Raw genomic sequence first — 19,981 nt, 5'->3', positions numbered from 1 at the left:
GGGATCGTGTGATTTACCTGGTCAAATATTTTGTGAGTTTTGTTCATGACAATGCAATAGAAACATAAAAATATCTAGCTAAAGTTAAGGGCCACAATCGCCTCCAGTAACCAAGACGAGCACTACCCTGCTCTGCCCTAAAGAATTGCAATTACTGGCAGCAAATGCAACTCGGGCTACAAAGAGAAAGTAGTATGTTGGCCAAGAGCTTGTCCACAGATGGCTCCCAATAGCCATCACACATGATGACTGCTTGATGACAGATAAAAAGAAAAATGCGATTTACTTTGAAATCTAAAATCAAATAAATTAAAAAACAATGAAAATTAAAGCAAAAATTATTGCAAAAATAAGAATACTTTATTTACTATGTACATTTTTGTTAAGTCAACACAGTGAGTGGCTAGCTCAATGAGCATGGGAGCTCAGCTTCTAGAACTGAAGGTTATCTCTGTTGAGGAAACATCACTGTCCAGTGTATCCTCAGCCAGAGCACCGCAGGCTTCGTCCTCATCCACGGGGCTCATGGTATTAGCAGCGCCATAGACATACTCCAAGGTGTCATCCAAGTTCTCAGGTCCAAGTATCAAGTGCTTCATCTTCACAGTAGAGACCTGTAGGTACAGATGGACAGAGCTATTTTAGGAGCAACAAAGAGATGGAGTTTACTCAAAGTATGGCCCCTTCACTCTGGCCCCAAATAAATGTAAATGAGGAAACCGGTTCAAACCAATATTTTGCATTTTGGAAGGTGGTGGTCGCCACAAGAGAAGGTTGGTGTCAATGTCGAGAAAGAATGCAAATCTTGGATTCACAAATCACTGAGATGTAGTGAAATCTTCTACCGTAAGTAAAGGGCGTGACATGGGGAGTCCTAGTGCAGATCTCAGTGGTTTCAGTAATTGAAGGAGCACTGACTTTGGGTCATCGTCAGAAGTTTCAAGTGTGGGATAGGGATAGAAGTTTCAAGCTGGTGCTTTGAAGGGCAAAGTCAGATAAGCTGGTGCCTTACTCATGAACAATGAATGCTGAACACTTACTTCATTGAAAGCAAAGTGATCTCGCCTGCGCTCCTCAATATTAAATCAAGTCTATATCTATTATTCTAAGTGCAACCAACTTTTACCTCAAACTTCATTCAACAGCCAACACATGTTTCGTCTGGCTTATCACATTAGCCATAGACTTAGTCAGGGCTTGCTATGCAATTAGGGTTAATCTCATGTGGGGTATGTCTCATCCCCTTAGTTCAATACTCCTCGTCCTCTTATTCTCAACTAAATTATTTCCATCAACTCCAAATATACACGACGGAAATATATGACGACACCTGGCTGCACGCCACTAATCAATCTCAATAAATGTACCACTTTGGTATAAGGTATTTCCCAGTCACAAAAGTACTCGTATCTCAAGTCTTTTCTCCTAAGTATCAATGGCCGAATATCCTCGTTTGTACGCCACATCATAAGGTAGTATATCCACGTCTATCGTGAAACCGGCGTTGGCTATTGAATGAAGTTTGACACATCATTTCAAGATTTCCAGTGAATAAAGAAGATTTCTACGCTTTTCAGCATACTTTGTGGATTGTTATTTTGGACAATTCTCGATATTCTGGATTACTATTGATATTTTGGACCAGGATTTGAGGAATAGTAATTGTGTACCTCTGTAACCAGGGACATTGGTTACTCGTTATGTTAAAACAGTGCTATAAATACTTGAGGTAAAAGTTGGTTGCACTTAGAATACTAGATATAGACTTGATTTAATATTGAGGAGCGCAGGCGAGATCACTTTGCTTTCTATGTTCAACACCACACTCAAGTGTGGTTGTTAGGGTTTTTTTTGGTAACCACCCTCTTCTCACCTAGCAGCACCAATCAATAATACTTGAAAATAATACTGATCCCTGGAGATTCTATGAGCGCTTCTTTCTAGCAGTGTTACCAAAATTCTAAGATTTCCACTTACTTCATTGGTAGCCCCTCACTGCTCAACCCATGCACCTGAATTCTGTACTGCATAGTCATCCTTAGTACTGCAGTGTGGGGGCTTACAAATTTATTTGTGGATGAAAGAGGCTAAAATAGCATCAGACTCTAGTTCCAGTACTGGGAACCACACAGAGCATTGCTGAATGCACCTCAATCCAGTACTGCTGCACCCAACCACCCTATGCAATTGCACTACCGAGTTACACACAGCTATGCCAAGGTACATTAATTCTGGTCTGCTCTGGGACCTCTATAGTTAACTGGTGTACCCTTCTCCTTTACAGTTACCGTATTGAGGGCAAGGCCTCCAATGGCAGTGAATGTCATGGACGTACCTCAATAGTCGATTCAGTAAAATCAGATTTAATGTTCCTAGAACATTACAGGTGTTGAAAGCAGTGTGGGACCTTGAGCAAAATGTGTACTATCAATATCTAAGGCAAAAAGCCAGTTCAGGAGAGAATACTTCCAGTTTTAACTTTAGCACTTGTCGGGTCCTCCACTTATATATTCCTTTTTATATTTTCACTGCCCTGACCCTTCCGCCCTTTATATCAGCAAATTGCCATGTTTGGTCTCCGTCAGCACTCTCCCTGTTGGTGACTTCCAGTTGTTACCGGGAGCTCCAAGCATTCTTGCAGATGCAGAATATTGAGGCATTTTTTTGAGGCAACATGGTATTAAACATTGTCAAACCAGCTTGGCCTGACTAGTTCAGAAACCAAGGAGGCTGCTACCATCTAGACTAACACTCTGTCTCAATCTTTGACACCAAACAAGAACTGATGAGGCATGCCCACCCTTTAGAATGCCTTGAATCTACCTCACTTCAAGAAGAGTATATTCTGCAACCTGAAATCGCGGTTTCACCTTGATCTTTCATGATGCTTTCTATTCAGACTACCTTCAGATCCAAGGTGAATATTTACTAAGCAATTGGCACTTTAAAGTCATTTTTGACTAGTCTTACATTGAGTCCAACCCTTTTTAATTTATATGTTGCCCCGGTTGCTACCATAGTGGAGAGTCACGGCCTGAGCATGGTGTCGTACGCCAACGACACGCAGCTGGTCATCTCCCTCTCGCGTGCACCAAGTCTCGCGGCGGACATCTTCAGAGCATGCATGCAAGATCTTGCCGCCTGGATGTCTGCCAATTGCCTTAAACTCAACGGAGGCAAGACTGAGGTGCTGGTGGTGGGGGGAGACCAAGCGGCTTGGACGGCGGCGTGGTGGCCTCCTTGCCTGGGACTAGCACCAATTCCCTGCCAGGAGGCGAGGAATTTAGGTGTCTGGTTCGACTCTAAGCTGACTTTTGGACCCCAGGTGAACCGGGTATTTGGTGCCTGTTTCGGGATTCTTAAGAGCCTTAGGAAGGTCTTGGAGCTTCTGCCAATCAAAGCCCGTCAAACTCTAGTGCATGCACTAGTCACGTCCAAGATGGACTACGGCAACCTGCTCTATCTGGGGACTCTTGAGAAGAACCTGAGCCGCCTGCAGGTCCTGCAGAATGCTGCGGCGCGGCTGGTTCTCAAATTACCCAGAAGAGCATCATCTAAAGCTGCGCTCCAGGCCCTGCACTGGCTCCCGGTGAGCAGCAGGGTGGAATTTAAAGCACTATGCACATGCCACCGGATTGTTAACGGCAGGGCTCCCCTCCCTCTGCAGGGCCTGTTAACACAATACGAGCCCGCCCGTGATCTCAGATCTTCCAGCTCGGGGCGCCTATCCATTCCTAAGGTATCTAAAGTACGGATGGGCGGTAGATCCTTTAGGTATCTGGCGGCCTCAAGCTGGAATAAACTTCCTGTGGCACTGCGCCTGGAACCTTCAGAGCGCACCTTTAGAGCCAAGTTAAAAACCTTCCTATTTGCCCGGTAGTTGGGTCCCTGTCCCGGTATTTTCCTAGCAGCACTTGCCTCTAAGAACGGGGACACGCCGTGGTGCGTCACCAAGCGCTCTATAAGACCCCCTATTATTATTATTATTATTATGCTGTTGCTAGTGAACTAAAAAAACCTTCTGACCATAAATCCCTTCAAAGTATTGTCACCTCGGTATGTTTGAAGATGCCTTCTTAAAGTTCATCAACGCCAACGCTAAGACAGTTGGGGATCTTGCTATTGATGTTTCCTCACGTGTGCAAGATTCAGTTAATTATTTAGATATTTTATAAGTGGCATCCTTAAATGAAGTTAAAAAGTGGAAATTCCTAGTGAGAAGAATACTATCTCTTCAAATGGAATTAGTGTATAGATAATAAAATTAAATAAAAAAGGGGAACTTGAATAAGACTGCTAAAAAGCCAGAAAAGGAAAACCTTATTCGTGTGACTTGAAAAAAATCCATCTAGCACATGGAAGAGCAAACAAACGTTTCAGCTCCAATGGTTAAAAAGAATAAGATTTTGCCAAAAAACTAAGGAAACCGTTTTCCTCACAGATTGAAGATCTACAAACCTTAGTAATGGTGGTTGAGGACATTTTGGAACCAGCCAGCAGATTGACCCTAAGGCCATCTCTTTTTTCAACAATCCTGTAGTAAATACACAGTGGATTTGGATATTTTAAGCGAAGGCAATATTCTGTTACAGGAATTAAGAACGAAACAGTTGAGAATGCAGGGAATGTTCTTGAGGCCAAATGAGAGAATTACCAGATGTTGCCACTTGTTAGCCTCCTCCCTGCCCCTCTTCGGAGCTTACATCTACAGATTATCAGGTAGACTGTACCGCATGTATTGTATACTATTTATCAATTAACTTGAAATCAGTACAATTTCCTAGTACGCATAATAGCAAATTAAATTTGATATTTCAATGGCTCATATATCTTTCAAGTCTTCCCATTTGGTCTGGTATTAAAGAAACTGACCTTCTGGACGGCGGGGAGAATGGCGCACATGATGCTTGGACAGAATATGCGGATCGCCTGATAATAGCGGACTGAGTTAAAGATCGTCCTGAAGCCGGGTGAAGTGCGGCTCGGCCGCCATCTTAGAGCCACGGGACCCATCCCGATGTGAACTGAGGCTCCAGCCCACTGCCTACGCCACGGCATCCAGCAATTACAGAGGTGAGCACGTTCAACAAAGCGCTGCCGCGACGCCTGTTCCACGATTCGGAAGCCCGTAGAAGAGACTCCAAGCCCAAAATAAAATTAGTTGCGGCCTGACCCCAAAATGGCGCGGGTCGATTGTGATGAAGACAACGCGACCCAACCTGCAGCCTAATTAACAGCCTAAGGCTCTGCATAGCGTCTCTACTCCACTGTGGTGTCCTCATCCTCACAGTACCAACACACGGAGGGAATAAACACCTTCCCATGAGCAAAGAGAAGCCCTACAAACTTTCACTACTGCCTGTTCTCAAGATGGCGGTCTGATCACTCGATCACTCATTCACAGGCGCGAAATCTGTCTGAATAATGCCATAACCTCATGAGCCACCATCAATATAGAGGCAAGTGTGTGCATATCAATGATAGATCTAGGTTTGAGACAGCACTGACAGCACACAACCTAATCTGTCTCCGCTCCACACAAGGACTGAATCAGATGCAGATGCAGTGTGACTCAGCTCGAGCGACACTTAGGACGGTGAAATCTGTAATCGCTAGATTCGGTGCGCTTGAAAAGCTGCTTTGCGACGACCGTGAATGATAAAGAAAGGGATTTATAGCCTCACTGGATGACAGCCGGGAGACCCGATGCCCAGCCGCCATCTTGAGATCGCAATCTTCGCTCCCGCGTCGGAGGAGCTCCGCTGATCACAAGACCCTTACAGCGTGAGGTTTCTGCACCAGAGGTGAGCGCTTGTTTTTCCTCACTCAGTGCGGTGCACGGATGGTCCCTATGATATGCCACCGCAGCGGGAGGCGAAATAGCATGATTCGCACCAGTGATGCCTGACTCTAAACTGGCGCCTTGATCAGAGCCTGCTACAAACACAGCCTGCCTCCTCGCCATGCTGTCCTGTTCGGGGGTTTCTCTGGACTGTTTATGCGCCCCCACGCAAAGTCATGTCTGCCGCTCTGTCTAAACCCTCCCAACACATGCAAAGAAAAGGATTCCCAGATCATCACCCAGCACGCCGCGCCTGACCTCAAAATGGCGGATGAAGGCACGATTTGAGACAGCGATTCACTTGCAATTCACATGCTCATGTCCTGATCTCATTCCAGTTGCTCCAGCATCACTCCAGCATTACTATGCCATCGGTCAGCCATTATATAAAACGGCCAGCTTCAGTCTGTAGTGTCAATCTGTAGCAGCCAGCGGAAGCATCTGCCAGTGTCAGTGATAGGCAGTGACCCAGCTCGCTTACTGTTTGTTTAACAGTAGCCAGTGAATCCAGGAAACCAAGCCTACAAATGCTCTTCAGCTCTAATAACGTCCAGCAATAGAGACAGTCAGCGACAGTCAGCGACTGCGATAGTCTTTGATAGCCTGCAATAGTCTGTGCCTCAGTCAGTGACAGACGGGGAACCACAATTTTCAGCACCCAACGGCATCCCATGTTTATATGATCGCTGAAGTCCAGCCTGCACCAATAAACTAATGATTACCGAGAGAAGGGCACACTGAGGTCACACGATTGCAGTTGCAGCCAGCCTATCCTGATCCATTGGGGTCTACTGCAAAAACTTATCGATACGGAAGGACTTTGCTATCACCTGCAGCCCGGTCCCCTAACACGGCGTTCCTGTCCCATTGGCACTAAGCAGTGGTACCAGTGTCCCACTACAAAATAGGAACCCATTGAACATTGTGTGCTGCGAAAAGCAAGACTGCCAGAAGAGAATTCCCAGCCATTGAATACAAGTCCGATTCAGCAGCCGGTTGTGGTTCGACCGGTATCTTTCTACCTTTCTATCGATTGTGCACCTCACAAAATGCTGAAAATGGCAGATAGAGACTCCAAAAACACTAAGAAGGTGCGGCCAGAAACTTCCATCTCACACTCCCCTATTAAGAACAGGGGTGACGTTGCTAGCACTCTAGACATGATTCTGAAGAAGTTGGCGGACGTGCATGACCTAGCCAAGTCAACGAAAAGTAACACCGACGCGATGCAACTTGAACTAACCGCGATCAGGGCAGACATGAACTTCTTATCTCTCCGCCAAGACGAAGCAGAGCAAAGAATTAGCAACATCGAAGACAAGTCTACAAACGGCGCTAAAATCACACAGCGTCTCCAAACAGCCACCAACGATCTCAGATGCCAAACCTCAGAATTGGAAGATCGCAACAGGAGAGGAAATGTGCGAATCTTCGGGGTCCCAGAAAATGCAGAAAAGGACGCTGACTCTTGTATATCATTTCTGGAAGCGTGGATTCCATCTGTTACGGGGATACAATTCCAACATGGATTGGAGCTGGACAGAGCCCATAGAGTGCCGACCTTCCCACATCGCACATTGAGAGGCCCTCGACCTCTCATATGCAAACCACTTGGGTTCCAACACGCGGAAGCCATCCTAAGGTATGCTAGAAAAAACCACATCATCATTTGGGAAGGTAACAAAATCACATTTACCCAGGATTATTCCAGAGAAACGGTGGAAATACGGAAAGGTTTCCTATCATTTCGAGAAAAACTTTGGGCGAAAGATATTCAGTTCTCTTTTGCAGGCCCGGCGAAATTCAAGATCTCAGACCATGGTCTCTCATCTCTTCACTAATCCGCATGACTTATCATGCTACCTAAGTGTCAAACCACAACAAGAAATGGACACATCTGGGGGTCAATCTAACAAAAGAAAAACAGATGCCCAAGAAAAAGGCAGCTAGGACTATCTCTAGCTCCCATCCATCCGCGATCTTTTTGACAGGTATGTCTAACTGCTGAGCTATGAAATGTGAATACAGGCGGACTGCTATTCCAGTTTTAACGGCCTAACCCAAGTCTCTCATTGACTCTCATAGGCTGGACTTAACCTCAGTGATCGAACTCTGTAATATGGTCTGAGACAATCCTGAGACAAGCCTTCACCTCACTTAGTCTATCCCCAAGTTATAAGTTATAAGTCTATTGACCTGCTCCACCTATGGGAGGGTTCCAGCATTGCACTGCACTACTGTAATGCTCAACTGTCCCGTGCTTCTCAATAGCTATCATTAGCTAGAAGTTGATGAGTTCTGATGAGCATTAGCTGCCACTGATAATTTGATGTGAGGTTAATTTACTGTGAGGTTAATTTACTGTGAAGTTGCTTCACTTATCCTCAGGCAAGCAACATACACTATATTGTTTAGACATAGGCATACGTTATACTGTTTGCATATAAAAGACTCCACCTTTCGCAAGTTCCCTGAATGCCTAAATGTACCTATACATGACCAGAATTGTTGGCAATTGCTCTATATGCCGTACGCAAAATAGGAGGGGTTCTTTAAATAAGAAGTTCTTTGATTACTTAATTTTCTTCAATTAAGATGTTACGTCGTCTATCCTTTGGTGAGCCGAATGTGCTAAGTTAAATGATATAAGTTGAATGTACATAACAGATGCTCCATCTCTTAATGTTAACAAAACGCTATCAGAGTGTTTTCACACAATATTTCACCTACCATTTTGTTACATATGTCCCTGTGCGAGCGTCGACAGCACTGCCGTCGCAGCTCTTCAGTTTGAGTTTCGGGGAGGGAGGGGGGCAGGGAGGGAAGGGAGGGGGGTAAGGGGGGGGGAATTCCGATGGGGGAGGGGGGAGTAAGGGGGGGCTGACTCAGTTGGGGGGGTGGGGGGTTGTAGGGCTGTAAAGACTGATGTTTCAGGAGTATCTCTGCTATGTACTACACTTTACCTATTCTTTAATCTTCTTCCTTTCCTTTCTTTCTCCTCTCACACTTTCAAAGCTACCTCTTACTTACTAATTACGCTCTACCACCACGATGTGTGCCACGCATTCCAGGTCCTTACTCGGCCTGCAGCGCTGTCTATTGGAGAATCTATAAAATGCAGCCTACCTATGTGTGCGGTAATGCACGTTACAGAAAGACCATATTCACCCAAAATCTCGTGGCGACCCATCACCACATTAATCCGAACCTATATCCATGGCTTCAGATAAGAACTTAGCAGCTTCTCTACATATTGTTTCGCTAAACGTTAAGGGGCTTAATCACCCAGTCAAGCGCAAACATTTTTTTGATTACTTGGCCAAAACTAAAGGGGATATAATTCTCATGCAGGAAACCAAATTATCCCAGATTGATGCTGATAGTCTTAAACAAAACTGGATCTGACACTTTGCTCCCCTGCGACTCAAAAGAAAAGAGGGGTGATCACCCTGGTTGCTAAAAAATCAAATTTAGCCCTGATATCACACTCGGTAGACTGAGTATTGTACACCTACAAAGAGACGAGGACCATATTTATGTGGCAAATATCTATGGCCCTAATACAGACCTCCCTGAATTCTGGTAATATGTATCGAAAGAACTTGAAAATATTCCACAAGATGAGCTCCTAGTGGTCGGGGGATCTTAACCTACCATTAGATCCCTTGTTAGACAGGCAATCCAAAAGTACATACCACCCCCCACGCGCACACGAGGCATTGAAACTAATGTGTGCCAAATTCCACCTACATGACACGTGGCGCCTCCAACACCCGGATGGCCATGACTATACTTTCTATTCCCCTCCTCACAATTCTTATTCAAGAATAGATTACCTATGGATATCCGACTCTCATACACACCTCATCAACGAAACTAATATAGCCCCCATACTGGTGTCGGACCATGCAGGTATCCATATGAAATTGGCAGGCGCACACTCACTTATCCCCCCAGGCGATGGCGCTTCAACGATGAGATATTGTCAGTGCCAGAGAACAAGATAAGCATAGAACAATGCATACAAGAATATTTCCAGATAAACTCGCAGCCAGAAACAGATCCCGCCTTAGTATGGGACACGTTCAAGGGCACATTAAGGGGTACGATGATAGGTATCAGGGCTCGTATGAATAAATAATTAAATTCCGAACTGGACTCTTTAGAGAAAACAATCAAACAGCAAGAGATGCAACATTCCCGTGATCTAAACAATAAAGCTGCAACATTCCCGTGATCTAAACAATAAAGCTACCATCGACCGTTTGACTAACCTGAAATATAAATACAACGCCATCCTTAGTAAAAGGGCAGGAGTATGGATTAATAAATTCAAGGCCTTAAGGCTATGTGAGGGTAACAAAGCAGGGAAACTCCTTGCTTCCTACCTTAAACACAAAAGGAAGCAATTCCATATAACATCTATTAGGGACCAGTCCAATACCTCCAAAACCAAACAAAGACATTCTCCACACATTCCAGTCCTTTTACGAGGATCTTTATAAGAATAATAACAAATTCAACATGAAAGAATGTAACAATTATCTAAACTCAATTCGACTCCCACGTTTATCCGACCCTGACAAAGCCAAACTAGGGACCCCACTGACTATAGCAGAAATTTCTACCGCCGTTAAAACACTGAAGAACAATAAAGCTACGGGGCCCGACGGCTTCATGGACAATTTTTATAAGACCTTTGAGTAACAACTTAACCCACGACTCCTCAAATTGTTCCAATCCTTCTCACTATCAAACAGAATCACCCCCACGATGAGTGAAGCAACAATATTAGTGATCCCTAAAGATGGTAAGGACCCCTTACTTCCTAAGAATTATAGGCCGATATCCCTCATAAATTTGGACTGCAAGATTTACGCGAAGGCTCTAGCATGCAGACTAAACGCCGTTTTACCCTCCTTAATAAATAACTCACAGGTGGGGTTCCTGAAACACCGCCTTTCTAACGACAATACGAGACTCCTATGCCATGTGCTGGAGAAGTCAAAAATCTCAAATGCCCCCGCAGTAGCAATCACCCTGGACGCGAAGGCGTTTGATAGGCTGTCGTGGCCCTTTCTCCTTCAATGCATGCACATATTCAACATGGGTGATACTTTTATTGATATGGTCATGTCATTATACGCCTCCCCTTCGGCTAGAATTGCCATTAGCAGTTCGCTATCAGAACCATTCCTTCTTGAACAAGGAACTAGACAGGGTTGTCCCTCATCTCCCGCTCTAGTCCTTCTGGCGTTGGAACCTCTCCTCCGCGACATACAACAGAACGTAGATATTAGTGGCATCACCTTCGGCGATAAAAGTGTAAAAATTGCTGCTTATGCAGACGATATTCTGATAGTCGCTGAGAATCCCGATACCTCTATAGCCGCACTGATGAACTCTGTAGAATCCTACTCTAAACATTCAGGCTACAAACTGAATCGTGATAAATCTGAAGTAAAACACCTCAACATATTCACTACTAAGGAATCCTTAGGCACATCAGGTTTAGTCTGGCAAAACAATTACATCAAATATCTGGGTATAGAATTTGGAAGTCCAGCATAGAGACCCTACTACATAATGAAAAACTCACTCTCGAAAAAATAAAAACTCACCTAGACGGATGGTCACCCCGCTTCATCACTTGGTGGGGCAGGCTAGAGACCATCAATATGATGATTACACCACTAGTAAACTACCCAATTACCATGCTCCCCTTAATGCTGTCCCAAGAATTTCATAATAGATTAGATAAAATTATTAACAATTTCATCTGGAAAGGAAAAAAGCACGTATCAGCCTGCAAAAACTGAGATTAGATAAATCCACTGGCGGAGTCAATCTTCCAGACTTTAAGAGGTATCAAATAGCCTTTTTAGCGAAACAAGGATCCTATTGGCTGTCCCCCACAGTGGACTATTCGCCGGTGTGGCTAGACATCGAAAGAGCGCTCCTGGAAGGCATGCCTCCCATCTTGATCCTATCAATGAAAGCGAATCAGCTCCCATGTTCTAAACCCATATTTACTAACACCAAAATAGCTTTACTCAGAGTAGATAAACTGCTAGACTCACCGATAAGAAAATCTAGGTGGGAAGCGATTTGGAAAAACCCCTCAATCACTTACAAAGGTAAACCACTATTCAACCCAACCTGGATCAAGAAAGGAATTATTTTCCCCCACCAACTCTATGATAATGGCTACCCCCTCTGCCCTTTACAAAAATCCAATCGAACTTTGGGATCGATAGTTCCGACTTTTACATATTCCTTAACGTTAAAACAGCCATTAAAAAAGCGGGATTGACATCCAAACAACCGGCTCTTCCATCACTCCTCTCCTCCCTAAATAAAATTGGTCACCAGGTCTCGAGGCTATACAAATTGCTGAGCCCGCAGTCATCCGCATTAAATACCAAAACAACGCAGTTCTGGTCGTCAATCGCCTCCTTCTCCATCTCAGAGCTGGAGTGGTCCACGGGGTGGAGATCTTGCATGAGCCATAAAATAAGCCCTACATTATCACAAGCCAAGTTCTGGCTCATGCATAAAGTCTTCTGGACGCCGGCTCACCTATACACACACAAACTCAGCCCTGACGCATTTTGCTGGAATTGCAAGCGTGCAGAAGGAGACCTAGACCATCTCATCCTCCAATGCGACTGTGTCTCAACCTTTTGGGATAGGGTATTTGACTTCATTCACAAAGTATTTAATATCTCACCTGCCAAAGAACTCCCCTATCTTGTTTTCGGCTTTACAAAGGAGACCCAAATCCCAGAAATAGACAGGGCCCTCCTAGACCTCCTCCTCACGGCGGCTGTGAAAGTCGTTCTAAACAATTGGAAAAACACCAAAAAGGCAAGCTATGCCTGCTGGCTAAACTGGGTGATTAACCTCCGAGGAGCAGATAACATCACTCCACAAAACACACCAGGGCGACCCTCACAAAGGAAACTTTGGACCTCACTGGATATCTACTTCAAAATCCATAAACCTCCATCATTCATCATGCTCCCCATACTTTCCCACAGCTTCCGGGTGCCGATCATACTTTACCACAGCTTAAATAGCTTGTCACTCATAACCTGAACTGCTAAGCCGCATCGTGGTGTCCCATCTAACATCTTACATCTTACACCTTGCATCTTACCTCTTACCTCTTACCTCTATCCTTTGCTCTCTCTTTCTACTCTCTTCTTCTTCCTCCTATCTACTTCGACCATTTCCGCTTCCTATTGATCTCTATCCTCTCAGGAGCCCAGCCTAGAAAGGCTTCATGGTTGATTGCCACATTACCCTCGAGATCGTCCCGAATGACAGGAACACCATCGTGGCACATAATGCCTTTCTATACTAAATGATGTATAATTACAAGTATTGGTTGTATGTACATTGCAACTTCTGATTTGTATGCTATAAACCCTGAAATTTCCAATAAAAACTTTTGAAATAAATAAAAAAAAGAAACTGACCTTCTCATCCGGAGTCAAACTAAAACAAACAACTTTGGATATGGAAATTGACTGCAAACTCCAAACTTTTCGGGGACCCAACTCACACTATGTCTTACTGCATCCTTTCTGAAAAAGTACAGGGGACGCCTCTACACATATTGTAAGAAAACATGGGGATAACTAAAATTGCAGATATTGAAAATGGGAGCTAAAACAGAATATTCAATTGGTAGGCAACTGGTCCTGGGTCTCAAAAGTTTGCGATTCTACTGAAAACTCATCTGTTTGAAACACCTAATGATAGAGCACTTTTTGGACCGAGCAAATTCCAAACTATTTAACAGACTTAGAATATTTTCTTCACAGGAGACTTTATTTATCCCCAGATTAAATCCAAATGATCTTCTGAATTAACTAGTGTTTTCTAATCCAGCTACATCATTTATTAACGGGCATCCTAAATTAGGGATTACCATTCCCAAATTCCGAAAAAATGTGTTGGGCATTAAATAGTTGCATATATATAACCCAAATATTACTAGTGAATTTTCACCCCCCCCCCCCCCCCCCCAAAAAAAGAGCAATCTAATAAAAACAAATCTAGGTTAGAGGTTTTGGTCTGAAATATTCATATCTAACCAGCAATAGCCATTTATCCAATGTTATGCAAGGAATTTTACTCAAATCACCAAATTCAACTCCACAGGGTTGTAAGCAAAATACAATTGCATACATCATTTGTGGATCCATTTTAAGTTTTGCGTTTCTTCTAATCTACAAGTGGGTTTACCGATTTTGACAATGAGAATTGCAGAAATTTAATAGAAGGTGATAAACGCAGAGGCAGTTTTGCTTGTTCATGCCTTAGAAACGATTCCGGCTTTGATGAACAGTTGTTTTAAGATGAAATAGAAAGAATAACAAATAGGAGTGTAAGAAGAGAGAATGCACGCTCAGCTTCCCATCGCAATATCCATAAAAAAAAGTGGAGCAAGCAAAGCTACCAAATTTCTACAGGGTGACCCTCACACAGTGAAAAAAATGTCTAGGTTTTTTAAAAAGTCCCCACACCCACCCACCTTGTTGGTGGCATGCTTCATCAATGAGGTCCTACCCGAAACACCTGGCACATCACAGGTAGGCTTCAATGCCTGATTACAGTGGCACTGTTCCCCCCCCCCCCCCCCCGAGAGTTTCTTTTTGTCAAAAATCATGAGGGGGTGAATTAAAATTGCCTTCTGGGTTACAAACCAGAATAGGTGCATTATTTAATAATGGTACCCTTGGGCCGTTTTAAAGGAGGGGAGAGGTCTCTAAAAATAGTGGTGGATGTCTGGCGAGGAGTTAAACTTGTCTAAAGGTATCATCATTAAATAATACACCACCTCTGGTTGGTAACTCAGAAGGCAATTTGTATTTACCTCCTCATCTTCTTTGACATAAAGAACCAATCTGAAAAAAACAGCTCTGCTGTAATCAGGCGCTGAAACACACCTGTGATGAGTGAGGTGTCTCAGGTGGGACGCCAATGATGGAGCATGCCACCAAATAGGTTGGTGGGGGTGGAGTCTTTTTAAAATGACAGGATGCCACATTGGATTTTAACAGGCTGAATCCCAGATAAGACCCTCAACAAGGGGATGGATGGATGAAGCCTTAAAGTTTAATACAGAGCCCTCAAACAGTATGAAAATTGGAGCCCTGATGATGTCCAGTGTGGACGAAACGAGTTGGCTGGATTGTTCATTCTAATAGTTTCTGTATTAAATAATTTGAAGGTTTTGAAATAAGCCGCAAACTTGATATTCATCAAAAACTGCATATGGACGTCCCTTGAATGAGACTATTTATTGCAGAAATTAGCTTGTGAAAATTGTGAATAAAGGCGCTCCTTTCTGCAGAGGTTGTGAATTTGGATGATTAGTGGCCCAGTGGCGGTGGGACCAGTGAAAGTAGAGTGCAGTGGAATCGACTTGATTGTTAGCCAGTATTTTACACCAGTGCGCACACTTCAAAGCCCTCACCGCTGGTTGTGTTGAATGAGTCTTTTTAAAAAGATCTTAAGGGATTTTTTACTCTGTGTGAAGGACACCCTGAGGAAAGTTGGTAGCGTTGCTTGTTCCACTTTGTTTATGGTTAAGATTGAAATAAACAAATGATGTGTTTATTTCATATTTGATGCGTTTTAGGTTTAATCTTTGAAGTTTGTAACTAGTTACCTCAGTGACCACAGCAAGTTAATTGTGAAGGTACCTGTGAGCCCGTTCATACAGTCCAGCAAACAAAAGTGCTTCAATTAAATACAGTTGCGGTAATAGTGGAGTGGTTTATTGTTATGCATTAGCCTTTAACTATGGTGGGAAATTAAGCGTATATGAGGCAGTTTGATTTGCATTGGTATTTAACCCTAGTAGGGGAGGTGTTACCGGTCTAGTGAAGCAGAAACCGTTGCCTACTAGGATTAAAGTGTAGGTCCAATAAGTTGGAAAATAGGTGCAGGCCACGTCTTCCAAAATGTTAATTCAAAAGGTGTGAAAGAATCTTGAGGCAAGAAGGTGGTTCTCAATTCACCAGTGAACCACGAAAAAGCCTTGAGGGGCTTTTGGTATAATGTTGCTGCAACTAAAGAGGCCGTGAGCAAGAAACATGTCCCAAATGATGAAGGTCTGGTTTATCAATTGTCATTTGTTACACAGCAAACAGAATAGTATTACACAGGTGAGTGAAACAAATCAGAAGTAAAACAAGCAGTGGTAAATGCATTTGGTTCCGCCTATGTAATTAATAATAAGCGGTTTGTGGCGGCGAAACCTAAAAACAAAGATATCCGACTTAATATCCAAGTGGACTACCGGTAATGGTTCAGTACCAGAGCAACATAGAACCTGAAGACAAAGTGTATACAAGAGCAACTTTTATATTCAATTGAAAAAAGAACCAGTAGATGGCAATGTTGTCCACTTCTTCCAATATGAGGCAGGCACACTAATATAAGTGCCTAAAACAAAGTCATAAAATAGAGTTTAAGACCTTAAGCCCACATAAATTTTAGAGTGAGATCAAATGAATACTCCTGGGTGGCGTCATGAGGAAAAGATCAGGAATGTAACACCGTTGCTTCAATACGTGCAGCTAGGGAAAGTAAACAAAAAAATGTTCCACCCAACAGTGGATGGACACAGTAATTCGGCTATGGGAACTGATAAGAACCCCCTTTTAAGATAGATTAAATGCAGGAGATTTCACAAGCTCTGTGCATGCAAAACCTAAAAATGTAAACCTCGTGTTTAGCCCACACTGTTGACTTGATTACGGTTGCCCTGATAGTTGCCTCAACAGGGTGGCAGTACCAGGTTATAAGGCAAATGCTATTCTCTGGGTTTGGGTTTTTCATGGCTTGTTTAATTATTGCATTGTGAAGGATTGTATTTCTGACATCTCCCAAAAACGATCATGAATCGATTGCAAGTCATCACGAATGATGCAGCGCGACTGATTTTTAGACTCCCCAGAAGGACTAGAGCATCTCCTTTGTTACGGAACTTACATTGGCTCCCTATAAAGGAGAGGGTAGAGTTTAAGAGCATGTGCACGACTCATAAGGCTATTTATGGCAATGTCCCAGCATATATTAGAGATCGGCTGGAAGTATATTGTCCAAGAAGAAATCTTAGATCCTCTGAATCTCAGCTGTTGACCTGCCCGCGGTTCAGGCTTGTAACCAAGGGAGGGAGAACGTTCTCTGTGATGGCTCCTCAATTATGGAACAAGTTGCCTGAGGAACTACGCAGAGAGGGGAATCTCCTGCGATTCAGAAAATGTCTAAAGACATTATTGTTTGGGAGGGCCTTAGGTACAATGTAATCTGGCTGCTGTACTATCTTCTTGTGGGACTTCTAGTTATTGTATGAATCCATCGATTTCCGAGCGCCTAGACACCTGCAGGTGATTGGCGCGATATAAATCTAAATTAACAACAACAATAACAATTGTGCAACTGTCTAAGAAGGGAGACCAGTTTAACACATTTACATATCTTCCCATTGCTTTTGTGGATGCTGCAGGAAAAATCTGGGCAACTATATATTATCTTATTTAGAAATCTGGGTAGAAGATATTAATTTGTTGCCATTGGAGCAAGTAGGGTTGTGTCTGGGTTTTCCCTGCACTTATGAGGATGTAGATCGTGATATGCTATGGAGTAAATTGCAGAAAATAAGCTTCCATAGCGCAATGATGCTCTAAAAACTAGATTACAATACCTTAAGGCTCAAAAATAAAATTGACAGCCACAGTTCCTGTTGTGAATGGTCTTATACATGGCTGTACTTTACCCCAAGTGTTTTCATTATGGTTCACTTTCCAACTTATTTGAAAAAAATATTTTTCTTCTGAAAATAGGTGAAATTTATCTTCCCATTTTAATGTGTGGAAATGATCCGGTTTTATCAAAACTTACTATTCGGCTGCAACAGTAGTTCAAAGCTTTAGCTAAATATGCCATCAATCATAGTGTAGAAGTACATGAAAGAAAATCTAAATCCTTGGACAATATATAGTAAACTATTTGAAATTGTCAAAAGTTACCAGTATCTCAGGGTAAAACTGACCAATAACATAAGTAAAATCAAAAATGAGGTGATATCACAGTTATGTACTCATTCAAAATTTCCTAGAATTAAAAGTCCATGATACTTCACAGGGATTGTGTTGAAGGGCTAATTCTTCTTCTCTTTCAGAAACAAATATACAAACTCATTTAAATTTCCATGAGAAATTTCTCATCAATTTTCCAAACAAGTTATCCTTAGGGTTTTATGGACCACCATTATGCTGGCTTAGGGTTCTACACAGTTCCATAGCCAACTCGTATTTCATGGAGAAGACCACTTTATGATCTAAACATCAATCAATAGCACATGAAATCATTTATTTTCAATAACCCACAAATTGCTCATCTTAAACAAACTGAGTTCTACTATATACAATGTCAATTCAATAGCGCATTTCCACCATATCCTGCCCAATTTGAAATCATCGAGGGGGCATGCCTCTCTTCACACACAGCGGAAGTGACACGCTAGTGTTGAGAACAAAGTGAGCATTCCATGCACCAGGTCACATGAGAGGCCACTGGTCAGAGTGGCTAGTTGGTCTGACATCGAATGTCATGATCTATGGACATCAGCCGCCCCTGTAAGACCAGCACTGAAGCTTGACTTTAGACAACAAAGAGGTCGGTGCACCAGCACAGTGCAAGGAGCTTGGCAGGATTCCCCATCAGTGCAGGGACGATACCCAGAACCATGGATTAAATGCCTGCTGTTGCTAATAACTTAGAAGACAGACAGATTGCCTTGTGAGATCCAATCCGCACTCACTGGAAGAACCCCTTGGCTCAGCTGCAGTGTGGGCTTGCTGCCTTAAGAAGAGCCCCTGAGACCCAAGTGCTATTGCCCTGCTGGATCACTGAAGGGCACATTGCAAATAAAAATATAATCCAAGTTCAGCACATTGCTCTGCCAGTTTGCCGGGTACCCTCGCTACCAGTAACGCCCAGTTAGCAACTTTGTAGTGAGAATTGCTAGCTACCACAACATCTTGGTTTGCCCGCGTTGCCAGGCTGCTAATAAAGAATACCTTAATCACATTACTACCAAGAAGCTATGGCATTCCCTCCTTGCTTCCCACCCTTTATGGTGCTACCCACAAGTCTATTCGGAGTTCTCTTCAGCACCAGTACCTCTCACATCTGATGCACAGGCTGCCTGGCTCCAACTTACACACCTTGGGCACTGCATGTGACCAGAAACATCAGAAGTCCTATTCTTTTTCTAAAAGAAATACAAATGCCTGGGCAATTTCAGTCATAAGCTTTTATTCGATATGCAAGATATCTTATAAGCACATTTACAATATAATCATTACAGTGTACAAAAAAACATTGCTTTAAGAAGTCAGTATAAAACACATTTAAAAAGGGATAAAAAGACATGAAGTGCCCATTGATAAATTAGCTAAAAAAGAGAATTAAACCGCTACTGACAATCTCTTACAACGAATAAGCCAAAACTGTTTTAAAAATTTTGCTGTTCCACACACAATAGGGGGGGGAAGTGTCCGTAATTAGGATGCGCAAGGCTACTAGGTGGCTGCGTGTACCCATATTTCGGAAGAGAGGTTTCAACCAGAAGCTCCTGGGCCTTGCATAGTCCGGGCATTCAAATAGGACGTGAGCAATGGATTCAACCTTGTGCGGACAACAAGCACAGTTAGGGGAAGATCGGGCCGCTGATGTCCACTTCAATACCACAGCACCTAGCGGAAGAGATCCAACTCTAAATTTAAAATAAAGAGCTCGGTCAAGGGGGAGGGTGATCAGGTCCAGGTAGGGTTCAAAGGCCACAAAGTCTTTAATTTGTAGGAAGGAGACAGTGGACTTACAGTGGTTCGAGTTTGTAATTAGGCGCTCCGCCGTCCATTTCCAGTAAAGCGTCTTGACCACTTCTTTTGGTGGAGCTGAACGCGAAGACCAACAGTCCCCTAGTCCGATCTTCTCCAAGAGCTTTTTAGTTTCCCTTAACCATCTGATCTTAGCCCAACCCCCCAGACTCATTATTTCCCCCAGACCCTCAGCGTAGGATTTTAATTCTTCACCCCTCCAGATTCGTGTCCA

General features: G+C 43.3%; 1 protein-coding gene across 1 annotated transcript in view; it reads right to left on the bottom strand.

Annotated features, from left to right (window-relative positions):
• Positions 1-349: 349 nt before the first annotated feature.
• Positions 350-19,981, bottom strand: part of LOC144753999 (uncharacterized) — a 31,336-nt gene continuing 11,704 nt past the window's right edge. Inside the window, exon 3 of the mRNA XM_078641518.1 lies at positions 350-614. Within this exon, the coding sequence (XP_078497644.1) occupies positions 426-614 (189 nt within the window). The 3' untranslated portion in view covers positions 350-425. The remainder of the gene's footprint in view (positions 615-19,981) is intronic.

The sequence above is a fragment of the Lissotriton helveticus genome, chromosome 5_1 (genome assembly GCF_964261635.1).
Source record: "Lissotriton helveticus chromosome 5_1, aLisHel1.1, whole genome shotgun sequence".
Lineage (NCBI taxonomy): Eukaryota > Metazoa > Chordata > Amphibia > Caudata > Salamandridae > Lissotriton > Lissotriton helveticus.
The sequence above is the reverse complement of the archived record's forward strand: the minus strand, read 5'-3'. Positions and strand labels throughout refer to the sequence as shown.